The sequence below is a fragment of the Ursus arctos genome, unplaced genomic scaffold, assembly GCF_023065955.2.
Source record: "Ursus arctos isolate Adak ecotype North America unplaced genomic scaffold, UrsArc2.0 scaffold_30, whole genome shotgun sequence".
Lineage (NCBI taxonomy): Eukaryota > Metazoa > Chordata > Mammalia > Carnivora > Ursidae > Ursus > Ursus arctos.
This window is the reverse complement of record NW_026622986.1, coordinates 19,748,098-19,762,818: the sequence shown is the minus strand read 5'-3', so window position 1 is coordinate 19,762,818 and position 14,721 is coordinate 19,748,098. Positions and strand designations below refer to the sequence as shown.

General features: G+C 36.0%; 1 protein-coding gene across 1 annotated transcript in view; it reads left to right on the top strand.

Moving 5' to 3' along the window:
* MALRD1 (MAM and LDL receptor class A domain containing 1) overlaps nucleotides 1-14,721 on the top strand; it is a 731,799-nt gene that overhangs the window by 16,398 nt on the left and 700,680 nt on the right. The window contains exon 3 of the mRNA XM_057304733.1: nucleotides 14,498-14,592. Coding sequence (XP_057160716.1) covers nucleotides 14,498-14,592 — 95 coding nt within the window. The remainder of the gene's footprint in view (nucleotides 1-14,497; nucleotides 14,593-14,721) is intronic.

Here is a 14,721-nt window from a genome sequence, read left to right as displayed (position 1 = left end):
CTCTTTCCTACCCTCCTTCCGCTCTTCCCTCTTTCCTTTCTTTCTTCCTACTCTTCTCATTTTGTCATGCTGATTTTTTTGATAGCTAGTCAAGAAATAAAATGGGGGCAATTACATCAAAATTGAGATGTTTTATAGGCAGATACCATTGTAGCTATATCACTTGGTTTGAGTTCAGATCTCTGGAGTCAGACGATATGGGTTTGCACCCTGGCCCTGTCAACCTGCTAGTTGAGTGGCCTCAGTTTCCTCATCTGTAAAGTGGGAATAATAATAAGACAAGCCTCATAGGGAGAAGGGGACAAAATATTGCCTGTCATAATTATTGAAGACTGGTGATTTTAATAATAGTGATGCATCTCTTCTAAGTACAATTAAATGTTAAAATATGAGTATTGCCCTAGATATAATTTTAAATAGGCAAATAGATATTAGATATTAGCTATTTGAGAATGTTCATAGAAAAATCATCTTGTTGGAATCTTGTCTCCATTCAAAAATCCTTATTTCATGAGTATTAATAAAATTTTTGATTAACTTACTCTTGAAATAATTTGCTAGTGCTCCAACATAATGTTTTCCATCATGTAATCAATGCCTTGAGAAGTTTTCAGAGCTAAGTTTGAAAATCTATTAGAACATTAAAAACATTACTGTGTCAATATTTGAAGTCTACTAAACTTGGAGCAGAGTGATTAAAATATAATATTGATTTTTTAAAAAGTACCTAGCATTGCATTTAGATGAAATGGTATCACTACAAAAATTCAAATACATCATTACAACAATGGGAAAACTTTATATTTTAAAAAAGAAGGGAATATGAGTTTTTCTTGTAACTCTTCGGAATACCAAGTTTTAAATAATTCTAGAGTTTAGGTGATATAAAAGGAGATACATGAGTCTTTTAAAATGTGTAATTTACTATAAATGTAAAATGTATAGGTTATCAAAGATAAAAAAATAATGTATTTGAAAAGTTAACATTTACCTCTATATTGCAGATTATTTTTCTTATTTGGGTATTTAAAATCAGGTTTAAATGGAAATATTAGAACTCATGTTATTTTGACCAATATTAAATTAGATCTAAAATCCATGTATTATATTATGACTCACACAAACTATTAAATATCATCCAATCTTTTAATTTTATTCTAGAAAGTGTGATGGTCTTAGCCTAGAATTGAAGGCTCTTTACTATTCTCTATGGCCACCCATTGCTAGGGCATTTCTTTGGTTGTATGGGATTGCTGGGTAGCACATAATAGCTTTGGAAGTTTCATTTACACTGTTTCTTTTCTTTTCTTTTTCTTTTTTTTTTAAGATTTTACTTATTTATTTGAGAGAAAGAGACTGCAGGGAGAGAGAGAGAGAGAGCATGAATGAGGGGTGGGGGGAGGAACAGAGAGAGGGAAAAGCAGGCTCCCCACTGAGCAGGAAGCCCAAAGTGGGGATCCATCCCAGGACCCTGGGATCATGACCTGAGCCAAAGGCAGACACTTAACCGACTGAGCCACCCAGGTAGCCCTCATTTACATTGTGTTTCTTAATTCATGGCCATATTAACTCTATTTTGTCTAGTAAGCTACATGCAGAGTCTGTGTGCCCACTTATTTTTTATTTGTATAGTTCCTCCCCCAGGGTGTTATAATTTTTTCAATCATATGAAAAGTTTCAAAGAATTTTTACTGTGAATAGCTGTATACCCACCACTTAAGTTATACAACCAAAATTACTATATTTATCAAATATCTGTCCATCTACTGATCCCTTTCCTCATCTATCAATTCATCATATTTTCAATGTATTCCAAAGAAGTTGCAGGAATCACTTTACTCCAAGTACGTTAGCGTGGTATCATCTAGACACAGGAGTCAACAAACCATGGCCTGTGGGTCATTTTCCTGTTTTTGTAAATAAAGTTTTATTGCAACACAGCCCCACCTACTCATTCACAATGTGCCTGTGGCTGCTTTTGTGCTACAGCCTTGGAGTTGAGTGGTTGTGACAGACCATATGATCCACGAAGCCTAAACTATTTGGCCTTTTAAGAAAAAGTGTGTTTTCCCCTGTTAGAATTCAATATTCGTTACAATTACTTTTTTAAATTTTGAGGTAAAATCTACACTATATGAAAACACCAATCATAAGCGTGCTATTTGCTAAGTTCTGACAAATGCATTCACCTGTGCAACCCGGACACTTAACAAAAGTAGCACATTATTGTCATTCCAGAAAGTTCACTCCTATAACTTCCTAACCAATCCTTGCTCCCACCCTCCACTCCCAAGGCAATCATCATTTTAATTTCTTCCCGCATGGAGTCGTCCTGCCTGTTCTAGAACTTCATGTACATGAACTCATACAATGTATACACTTTGTGCAAGGCTGTGTTCACTTAGCATAATGCTTCAGATTCATCCATATGGCAGCATGTATCATGAATCCTTTCCTTTTTATTGCTAAATAGTATGCAATTGTATGAGTTTATCCATCCAGTCTCCTATTGATGGACACCTGTGTTTTTTCCTGTTACGGAATGTCATGAAGAAAACCGCTATAAACATTCCTATATAAATAAATCTTTGTGTCCTGATGTTTTTAATTCTCTTGAGTAAATACCTAGAAGTGAAATGTGGTGTCAGTTAATGTCCAGTTTTATGAGAACTGCCAGGGCTTTTTCTAAGATGTTTGTAATTTGTTTTGTTTAAGTGGATGGTTAACTTGCTTAGACGCAAGTTGAAAACTCTGTTTTGTTTGTTGTGGGCAGAAATTCAAATATAGAGTCAGTTCTTTTAACCTTTACTAGACGTGCCCCCTGCCTACACATGCATGTTTTAATTGCGGCCGGAGATTTGGGTAGTTTATTCATAGAATATAAGCCACCTCTTCTGGCTCTCTTCTTTCTAGAATTCTTCCCTTTATTTATGGTGTACCTGGCTGTCCTAGCTCCCTTTCTTCGATTCTTCTGGCCAAGGAGACAGCAGCTTTTCTATCAGAATTTTAGCCACACACACCAGCTACAACTGAAGCCTAACCTCAGGCAAAGCCTGAAGGAATCTAACATGTTCTGATCCCTTTCTCCAAGTTTCTGTTCCCATAAAAATATGCCTCTTTGGTTTTTCTTGAAAGCATCCTGAGGTCTTAACTTTTAGGTTTTTCTGTATAAGTGTTATATTTATCACTGGGCATCCTCATACAAGCGTGCCCTAAACTGCTCCATGCTGCCCTTCTCGATAGGCTCTAGGAACCACAATGCATTTCTAGATACTTGGCAAGCTGCATGATTTATTTTTTATTTATTTATTTTTTTAAAAGATTTTATTTCTTTATTGGACAGAGATAGAGACAGCCAGTGAGAGAGGGAACACAAGCAGGGGGAGTCGGAGAGGAAGAAGCAGGCTCATAGCAGAAGAGCCTGATGTGGGGCTCGATCCCATAACGCCGGGATCACACCCTGAGCCGAAGGCAGACGCTTAACCGCTGTGCCACCCAGGCGCCCCAAGCTGCATGATTTAGACAGTGAGTTGTTATTATTTTACAAATAAGAAACAGCAAAAGACAAAAACTGGAAAAGAAGGATCTCACACTCACTTTCTAGATCAAGTTTTTGCAGCCTTTATAGTCTTAATATCTGTTTATTTTGATATCATTGAGAATTAATGTTCATTTATTCTTTTATATATTTATTATTTCAAAAACTTACTGAGCTTTTACATTGCTCCACGTATTTTTCGAGAATCTGCGGATATAAGAATGAAGAAGAACAAAGGTCTTGTTCCCAGGGAACTCACCATCTAGTGATGGAGGCATAAACCTTATACATTTTCTATTCCAAGAATCTGCAAATTTTTTCCTTCAAGGACAGGATAGTAAATAGTTTTGGCTTTTTAGATCATACAGTTTATGTCCCAGCTACTCAACTCTGTCTTATGCTATGGAAGTAGTCATAGACAATACATAAAGATTGAGCATGGGTGTGTTACAATAAAACTTTATTGCTGTACTGGAATTTATAATTTATATAATTTTCACATGTCAGCAAATATTATTCTCTTGAAGTTTTTCAACCATTTACACATGTAAAAACCCTTAGCTTACAGGCCATACGAAATCAGGTGGCAGATGGGATTTGTCTTTGAGCCATAATTTGCAGTCTTGTCTGTTCAGTAAACATTAATTGAGCATTTTTGCATTCAACAATATGCACTATTGGGGATGCATGAGTAAAGGATCAAATTCCTCCTGCAAGAACTAACAGATAAGTTATCTTGATTTTTGTGGTTAGTGGTCACTTTTGTAGCAAACACAGGTGAGGTGTACCTTGATGTATACTCTGATTCTGTGTAACCATCAGCTTTATTATGCTGTTATTTCAAAATTCATCCGAATTTTCAATGAAGGAGGAGATATTATTACAGTAGGTCAGCCTGTGCCTTACAATAAAAATACAAACAAAATTTGTATTTGTGAAATGAAATTCAGAATATTGTTCTACTTGTGCCATTTTCAATATTGTAGCAGCACTATTTTTAAAGTGAAAAAATAATTAAGTGTGAAAATTTTCTTTTATATATCTATGTACATGTATTTATATATGGTGGTGACAATTGTGAATTTCAATTCAAAAGCTTTTAGTAACCCTCGTGTGTGTAAGGCATCATGATAAATGCTGTAAATATCAGAAAGACTATTACGATATATGCTGCAGATTATATGATCTCTTTGAAAAGCACTCTTGACAATAACACAATGAATTATAATACAGGGGAAATTTTAGAAGTGCTGCAATGTTAGTCTGAGCATACTACTCTGTGGATACAGGCAAATTCTGACCCACTCCAAATGGAAACTGATGTCATTGTTTTATTTATTTATTTATTTATTTATTTATTTATTTATTTATTTATTTATTTATTTTTATGATGTTATGTTTGTCACCATACAGTATTTCATTGGTTTTTGATGTCGTGTTCCATGCTTCATTGTTTGCATATAACACCCAGCGCTCATTGCAATATGTGCCTTCCTTAATACCCATCACTGGGCTAGCCCAGCTCCCCACCCCCGTCCCCTCTGAAACCCTCACTTTAAGATAAGACTTGAGAAAGGGCTTGAATGATAAGTGGTATTTCAGTGGATGGGGAAGTAAGAGACGATATTTAAGACTGAAAGAACCACAGAAGGACCAAGAGATACTGGTGTGCCCAGGTAGTGATAGAACAATCTGCTCTAATTCTAATGGAGAGTAGGCCAAATGTGTATTTGGAATGTCAAGAGTTATGGCGCCCAAAGGTTCCTGATTTTGTTCATCAGGACCATTGCCTTCTCTCTTTTCCCTCCTCCATCCAACTCCTTCATACTTGACAATCCTGTTTCTGCTGCTGTCCAACCAGGCCGCAGAAATGAGAGATGTTGATGGATGTATGGCAGTGGCTGAGGTTTTGCACAAAGAATTTCAAAGGCATACATATTTGGTGCTTAATGATTCATTCTGCCTCAAGTAGTGTTTTGCAGAGAGCTTTATTTCTTCCACAAATTCTTTGATTGTCAAGCTAATAATATCAAGGTCCTTGGTGTGTGTCCACATGTGTGCATTTTAAATTAGTGCGCTTACCTGAAGTTTTCATAATTCCTGAACAAAACTGATGCCTATTTCTTATTAGATAATACAATATCTGTTTATTTTCCCATTTCTTTTATTTCAAATTCAGAATAATACATCAGTCAGGGAATCAGAGTTGACAACTTAGATGATTATTTGACTTAACTGATAGGACATCAATGAAAGTTTTCCATATAACAAAAATAGTAGAGCTGTCAAATCTTTTAAAGTAAGTATTATTATTCCAAGGATTTGAGCTAAATAATAATACATTCTATAATTTCTCTGTAGAAATACAGAAATTTATTATTCCATGCATTTGAGCTAAGTAATAATACATTCTATAATTTATCTTTATAAATACAGAAATGTTTTCATATATGTCATTTGTTTTTCTTCTGGCAGGAATTTTATTCTTTACAGGCAGATGGCTTTTTATTTGTAAAATTTATATGGGTATATATTCTTCAAATTAATTCAGCCACAAGTGAAAAAAATCCATACTCAACAAAAATACGTAAAATCAAATAATAGTGTATTAAAATAAATATAATACAAATTTCAAAGAATATATCTTTTTTTTTTTTTCAAGAATATATCTTTGGAACCACAGCCAAATAGCCAGTAGACTGAGATTCTCCCAAATGAATGTGGCCAGGCAATATTACCAATTAAAGCAGCTGGAAAAGACCCAGTGGATTTCAGTTCTTTGCAAATGAATTCTGGCAACCTGATGAGTAGATACATTGATTCAGTATGTGCTACAACTGAATTAGTCAAGGAAGGCTTTACAAAGACTCAACTAGTTTAAGCTTCACAGACTGGTCAACACCTTAAATGTAGCAAGTGGAACAAGAAAACCAAATAATGCCTACCTAATTGTGGTAGGAAGAATTCTGAAGATGTACCGCCCCCCCCCCCCGAGATTCCCGCCCCCTGGTTATTCAATCAATGCAAATCTAGGTACTTTTGTGAAAGGATTTTATAGATGTACTGTGGTTATGAATCAGCTGACCTTAAAATAAATTTAACCTGGACTGTTGAAGTAAGCCCAATGTAATCACACGGTTCCTTAGGACCTTCTATATACAAGATCGTGTCATTTGCAAATAGAGATAGTTTTACTTTCGTTTCCATTCTGGATGCCTTTCATTTCATTTCCTTATCTAATTGGCTAGAAACCCTGGTGGAATTTTGAATAGAAGTGGTAATAACAGGTATCCTTATCTTATTACCATTAGGGGGAACATTTTCAATCTTTTACCGTCGGGTATGATGTCAGGTGAGGGTTTGTTGTAGAAGTCATTTGTCAGGTAAGCATGTTCCCTTCTGTGACTAATATGTTGAATGTTTTTCATCATGAGAATTTGTCACATGTGTTTTCTGCATCTATTGAGATGATCATGTGATTTTTGGCCTTTACCTGATCAATATGGCATTTTATAGTGATTGGTTTTCATATGTTTGCATTCTTGAGCGTAATTCTACTTGGTCATGGTGAATAACACTTTTATATCTTGCTTGGTGAGACTTTCTTGTATTTTGTTTAGGATTTTTACATTTATATTAATCAGAGTTATCGATCTATAGTCTTCTTGTCACACAGTTTGTCTGGTTTTGATATCAAGGTAATAGACTCACAGAATGAATTGAGAAGTGTTCTCTCCTTTTTGACTTTGTGCGAGAGTTTGTAAAGTATTGGTTTTAATTCTTCTTTAAATGTTTTATAGAATTCAGTGGTTAATCCTTCTGTGACTGAGAATTTCTTTGTGGAAAGCTTTTTGACAGACTCATTCTCTTTACCTGTTACAGTTTATTCAGATTTTGTATTTCTTCTTGAGTCAGCTTTGGTCCCGAGTCAATGTTTGTGTCTTTCTAGGAATTTGTCATATCATCTACGTTATCCAATTCGTTAGCTTGCAATTGTTGGCAATATTACCCTATAGGTTTTTGTTTCTGTAAGGTTGGTAGTTCTGGCCCTTGTTTAACTCTTCATTTAGCAAATTGGGTCTTTTTTTTTTTTTTCTATTAGTCAGTTTAGTAAAAGCTTTGTTAATTTTGTTGATCTTTCCAAGAACCAACTTTCAGTTTGTTTGTTTCTTTTGTTTGTCTGTTTTTTAATTTCATTTATCTCTGCTCTAAAATCAAATGAAAACTTGGCTGGCTTTGGTATTAATCTGCTCTTCTTTTAAGCTTTTTAAGGTGGAAGGTTAGACTATGATTTAAAAACTTTCCTTTTTTTAATTTAGTAATTTACAGCTATACATTTCTTTCTTTCTTTCTTTCTTTCTTTCTTTCTTTCTTTCTTTCTTTCTTTCTTTCTTTCTCTTTCTTTCTTCTTTCTTTCTTTCTTTCTTTCTTTCTTTCTTTCTTTCTTTCTTTCTCTTCCTTCCTTCCTTCCTTCCTTCCTTCCTTCCTTCCTTCCTTCCTTCCTTCCTTTTCTTTTTTTAGATTTTATTTATTTATTTGAGGGAGAGAGAAAGAGTGCAAGTGGGGAAAGGGAGAGGGAGAAGCAGGCTCACTACTGAGCGGGGGAGCCTGATGTGGCACTCAGTCCCAGGACCCTGGGATCATGACTTGAGGCTAAGGCAGACACTTAACCAACTGAGCCACCCAGGCACCCCCACAACTTTATTTCTAAGCACTGATTTAACTGCATCCCATGCATTTTGATACAGTGTGTCTTCATTTTCATCCATCTCATGTATTTTCTAATTTTTATTCTGATTTCTCCTTTGACTCATTGGTTATTTAGGAGTATGTTACAGAGTTCCACAGATTTGGAAATTTCCATTTCTTTCTGCTATTGACTCAAATCACTCCATTGTGGCTGTAGAAAAATACTTGTTTAATTCATATCTCATTAAATATATTGAGACTTTGTTTGTGGCCTGAAGTATGGTCTTTACTGGAGAATATTCTGCATGCACTGTAGAAACATATGCATTTTTCTGTCTTTGGATGGAGTGTTCTGTATGTGTCTGTTAGGTCTAATAGGCATATTGTGTTGCTCAAGTCTTTTGTTTCCTTGCTGATCTTCTAAGTGTTCTGTCCATTCTTAAAAGTGGGGTACCAAAGTCTCCGACTATTACTGTTGTGTTGTCTGTTTTCACTTTGCTTTTATTAGCTTTTGCTTCATACTCTTTAGGGCTCTGCTTTGAAGTGCATATCTTTATAATTATCATATTTTCTTGATGGGTTGATTCTTTTATCATTATAAATTGTACTCATTTGTCTCCAGTAATTTTGTGTGTGTGCATTAAATCTTTTTTCCGCTGAATTCCCAGCTCTCCTTTGGTTATTGTTTGTATGTTGTGGGTTTTGTATTCTTTTATATTCATCCTTTTTGGGTAGTTGTGTTGTTGGATCATATTTTTCTACAACTCAGAGATGTAGAACTCAGAGTTTTGATTGGAGACAATAATCAATTTACAAATAGCATAACTACTGCTAAGATGGGATTTACACCTGCCACCTGCTGTTTGTTTGCTGTGTGTCTCATGTGTTTTTTGTTACCCTTTTCCTCCATTACTGTTTCTGTTACATAGATATTTTGTAGTGTATTCTGTTAATTTGCTTTTTCACTATGTATTTTTTTGAATTACTTTATTAGTGGTTGCTCTAGAGATGATAACAGTCTGGGTTGGGTTAATACCAACTTAATTGCAATAGTATATGAAATAAATTTGTCTTATCTATCTCCATTCTCCACAACTTTACTATGTTACTGTCCCAAGTACATCTTTATACATTATATGCTCATCAACAGGGAATTATAATTTTTTATTCTTATCAGTTATAACAACCAGTTATAATGATTAGTTATTGATTTTTATAGTTTCTATCTTTTGATGTTCTCGATATTCCATTGATACTCTCTATTTTGTGAGACATCATTCTATGGTTTCTTTAGTACTTTAGACTTGGTTTCCATTGGCTCTTTGAAATATTTAAAAGAGCTGACTTAAGGTCTTTATCCAGTAGGTCCAATGTTTTGGCTTCCTCAGAAACACTTTCTATTGAATGTTTTTTTTCTTCTGTATGGGTCATATTTTCTTGTTTCTTTACACGTCTCACAATTTCTTTGGAAATACAGACATTCAAAACAATATAATATGGCAAATCTGAAAGCCTGATTTCCTACCTGCCACATCTTGTTGTTGTCGTTGTTTGTTTGTTTAATTTGTTGTCGTTTTATAGTTTAGAGACTTTTCTAGACCAATTCTGTAGTCTTTGTTCTTTTTTTTTTTTTTAAAGATTATATTTATTTATTTGACAGAGATAGAGACAGCCAGCGAGAGAGGGAACACAAGCAGGGGGAGTGGGAGAGGAAGAAGCAGGCTCATAGTGGAGGAGCCTGATGTGGGGCTCGATCCCGTAACGCCGGGATCATGCCCTGAGCTGAAGGCAGGTGCTTAACCGCTGTGCCACCCAGGCGCCCCTGTAGTCTTTGTTCTTGTCATGTGTAGCCACTGAATTCTCTGCGTGGTCAGCTTCATGGTCAGTTAATGATTGAAAAAAGAGTTCCTTAAATGCTGGAATCAATAAATCACCCAGCGTTTGTTGAGGGACTTTTGTGCATGTGTTGAGTCGCCTTCAACAGAACAAGACAGTTGACAACTCTGTCTTAGTCTTAACTTTCTGCTTTCACAGAGCCTCAAAGTCAGCCAGAGGTGAGAGCTGAGGGCATTTCCAGTCTTTCCAAAGCATGTGCATAGCCCTGTACAAGTACGTGTCCATCTGGATCTGCAGGAAAAATAGGAGTATTTCGAAGCCACGTCCTATGGAACATCCCATTCCCCAGAGTTTGCTTTCAGCTGTTTGGTTAGACTATTTGAGCCCCAACTGTTATATGCTACCTCAGGCAACTATAAAATTAAAATATTTATCTCTCATATCCTCCATTTCCCAAATTATAAGTGATTTATCGGAGTGAATGTGAGCAGAAGGAGCATAAATCCTATTGCATGTTACAGAGCAACCAACTGGCTCCAATGCTCATGAGAAGAAGGCTTTTTGCACTGGGCAAGTTATTAATGTGGTGAATTTCAGAGAGCCTTGTAAGTGGGGTCTTTCGGGGAAACACCAGACATGACAAATAATGACAATTATTTGGTAATGAGGCTTTGAAAGAGCTCTAACTGTTTTCTGCTCATTGCTGTAGCAGTCATGCTGGGCCGCTATTTTTCAAAGTTATTATGGAGCTGGAAGTGGGCGATGGGAATAGGGCAAGTTAAAAAAACCATAAGGGCTTCCTGGGGTGCTCAGTTGGTTGAGCATCTGACTCTTGATTTTGGCTCAGGTCTTGATCTCAGGGTCCTGAGTTCAAGCCCTGTGTTGGGCTCCACTTTGGGTGTGGAGCCTACTTAAAAAAACAAAGACAAAAACAAAAACAAAAAACAACCAAAAACCATAAAACTCACTTGCCAGGTTTTTTTTTTTTTTTTTCATTGCCTGTACAGAGGAGTAAATTTTCAGAGGTCTTTACATTGGCATTTTTGTTAACCTTACTCTCATGTTTATGGTCAAGTTTTACGATCCACTAAAGTGATTCCTCTAGCTCTTCATCACTGAAGGATGCTTAATTTGATACAGCTGCATTTATTTATAAGTTGCCAACAATTTTAAGAGATTACTACTTGAGAGTGTCCTTTAAGAGATACAGTTTTAGCAAATATTACATGGTTGTGTTGAGCTTGTTAGTTTAATGAGCGGGTATGAGACAAAACTTATGATTTAATGGAAACAGAATTTAATAAATAGAAATTACCAACTGGAAAAAGTTTATATCAAAGACTATTATTTCCCCTCTGTTATCTGAACTTAGGCTAATTTCTGTCATCGATGAACACACTTTTGCCTTTCCAAAAGTTTTGACATTTTAACCTTTGCTTCAGGCCTTGGACCTTGTCATGATGATCCATTCCTGCAGCCTGATTTTTGGGGAAAAGTTCTCGAGGACTGATATTATCTCACCGTCAAAATACTCAAATTTTTTAAGTTCCTTTGAGCCAGTTGGTTGCTCTGTAACATGCAATAGGATTTATGTTCCTTCTGCTCACATTCATTCCTATTAATCACTTAGAACTTGGGAAATGGAGGAAATGCAAGGCTGCCTGTCAATTGTTGAAGAAAGTAAGACTGAAAATTCTACCTTATCTTTCTGGGGGATCAAGGCTGGTGGAATTCACTGCCAAAGTTGTTGGATTTAGCCCTCTAGACTTGATTCATGCTTTTTGTTGCGTTCATATTTTATAGACTTCCTTTTTTTGGATCATCAATCTTGGTTTATGTTGGAATTTTATTCCAATGCTTACACAGCTATTGAGAAAAAAATATTCTTTAAAGGCCTTTTAATGTAAACACTTAACATTATCAACAAAATCATACTGCTTGTTCTTACTTTGTCATTTTGGTAGTTAACACTTTACCATGAGATTATTTGAATTATGTTTTAAAGATATGGTATGTGCTTGCTTTTATGGATGCAGGCATAAAATGGGAATTTATGAACCATATTAACAAAATGAGATGAATATGGTAGAGATTAATAGGAAACTTACAATGGTGACAATGATGTTTGCGTATGTGTGTGCGACATGATTGTTAGTAGGCTATTTCAGGGGTAAGTAGGGTGTGTGCAGAAAACATGGGGTACATTTTTGGTTATCAGCTTCTTCAGTCTGCTTTCAGTGGTTAGATGCAACAGTCAGAGGGGGTGTAGGATGAAGGAATGGGTGTGTGGGAAAAACTTAAGCTGCCAAGGACGTGCTTCTTTCCTGTATACTTATAGACATGATGACCTAAGTGTTTTGGAAAACAAAAGGGAGTTTTCCATAAGACAGTATTTTTCTCTAAGGAATATCTTCATCAGTGAATTAAAGAAAGTCTATATTCACACTATAGGGAGCAAGGTAAAATTGAGTGTGCATTTAAAAAAATGCTTCCTATTGCCACTAAGTTGGTAATTAAAGGTAGATATCAGATGTCAGTATTGGGTGCATTTTGAACACTACTTTTTTTCACCCATAAAATTTATTCCTAGACAAATGTCAAAAGATCGCAAGCTGTTTCTGAATTTAAAACTTTACCTTTGGGCGCCTGGGTGGCTCAGTCAGTTAAGTGTCTCCTTCGGCTCAGGTCATCATCCCAGGGTCCTGGGATCAAGCCTGCATCTGGCTCTCTGCTCAGTGGGGAGCCTGCTTCTCCCTCTCCCTCTGCCTGCAACTCCCCCTGCTTATGCTCTCTCTCTATATATGTGTATCTCTCTCTGTCAAATAAATAAAAAAGATCTTTTTAAAAATAAATGAAACTTTACCTTTTTAAAATTTATTTATTTATTTATTTATTTATTTATTTATTTATTTATTTATTTAGAGTTTGAGCGGGGGAAGGGGCAGAAGGAGAGGGAGGGAGAGAACCTCAAACAGATTCCACACCGAGCTTAAGGTCTCATGCGTGACTTGATCTCACAACCCTGAGATCAGAACCTGACTTGAAATCCAAAGTCTGATGCTTAACTGACTGAGCCACCCAGTTGAATACTATTCATTTCTATTGCTACTAATATTGTTGCAATAACACTTATTTAAATAATAATATATAATATGTAAATAATAATATATAATATGCTAAGCAAAATTCATTTGCTTAGCATTTGCGTTACCTTCTGAGCATGAAGCAAGAGCAAACTAACGATTGTCCACTGTATTACCGTGATACCAGCTCTTCATCTAAATTATGTTTATATAATTATTCCAGGGAGTACATTCTCAGAACGGTCTTCTTTTATTGCAGGGATTTCAATTATGCCTCTGACCATATTTATAACAATCATTAATGTCATTATTTTCTATTTAATTAAGGTACAGTTTTGGAATATGTATGGGAAGAAGAGTCTTCTTAGGTTTCATAATTTTACTATTCTCTCAATGATGTGACAATTAAATTTGATTTCCAACCGAGCTTTAAACGACCATGGAATAACTTGGTTGATAGGTTATCATAATCATCAATAACATCATTTTTTTTTTTTTTTTTAAAGATTTTATTTATTTATTCGACAGAGATAGAGACAGCCAGCGAGAGAGGGAACACAAGCAGGGGGAGTGGGAGAGGAAGAAGCAGGCTCATAGCGGAAGAGCCTGATGTGGGGCTCGATCCCATAACGCCGGGATCACGCCCTGAGCCGAAGGCAGACGCTTAACCGCTGTGCCACCCAGGCGCCCCAATAACATCATTTTTTTATTCCTTTTGACAAATAGCAAAACACCGAATAGAGTAGTAGAACATAGTAGTTCCCCAGTTATACACCATAACCATGTCAAGCATTGTAGGAAATTTATGGAAGCCCAGGAATGTGCCACATGTATGTTCTAGCCTTCTAAACAGTAACAGTTCCCTGGCAGAGTCTTCACTGCAACATGCTGGGAAGCATCAGGGCTCTGCATTGCTGTTTTCCATGGTCCCACGGAAAGCTGGGACTCTTCGATCCAATTCTTTCAAAAGTAAATCACGGCAAACAATGATCTCCTTTGAACTTTTCATTTATTTGGTGGGCGATCCCAGTACAGTATTTTCCCTGAATACCATCTTTGCAGGGCTATAACTTTCTAGGTTACAGGAGATAAATTAGGCCGTGGACTGCAGCCCATAATTGTGTTACAGGGAGTATAATCACAATGAGCTATTTCACTGGGGAATGTAATGATGTAAAACCATCAGTCAGACCATTTGCAAAAGTGAATGATGTGGTTAAATGTTTCATTCTTGAAACAGAAATATATTGACCTAGTGTGGATATGGGCCTGCATTATTATTGCCTGATGTACTAATTAAGTTTACCAAGGATTGCTCTGATTGTAACACGTGGACTATTGTTGCCAACAGCCCACTTTCTCTCACTGGTCTCCAAAGTGGATTCTACTTCCTCAGATTTAAGAAGCAGAGTTTTTCTTCCAACGAACAACCAACATACCTGTCAGGTATTTGAAAACACACAGCATTCTTTTTTTTTTATAATAATTTTTTATTATGTTATGTTAGTCACCATACAGTATATCCTTAGTTTTTGATGTAATGTTCCATGATTCATTATTTGTGTATAACACCCA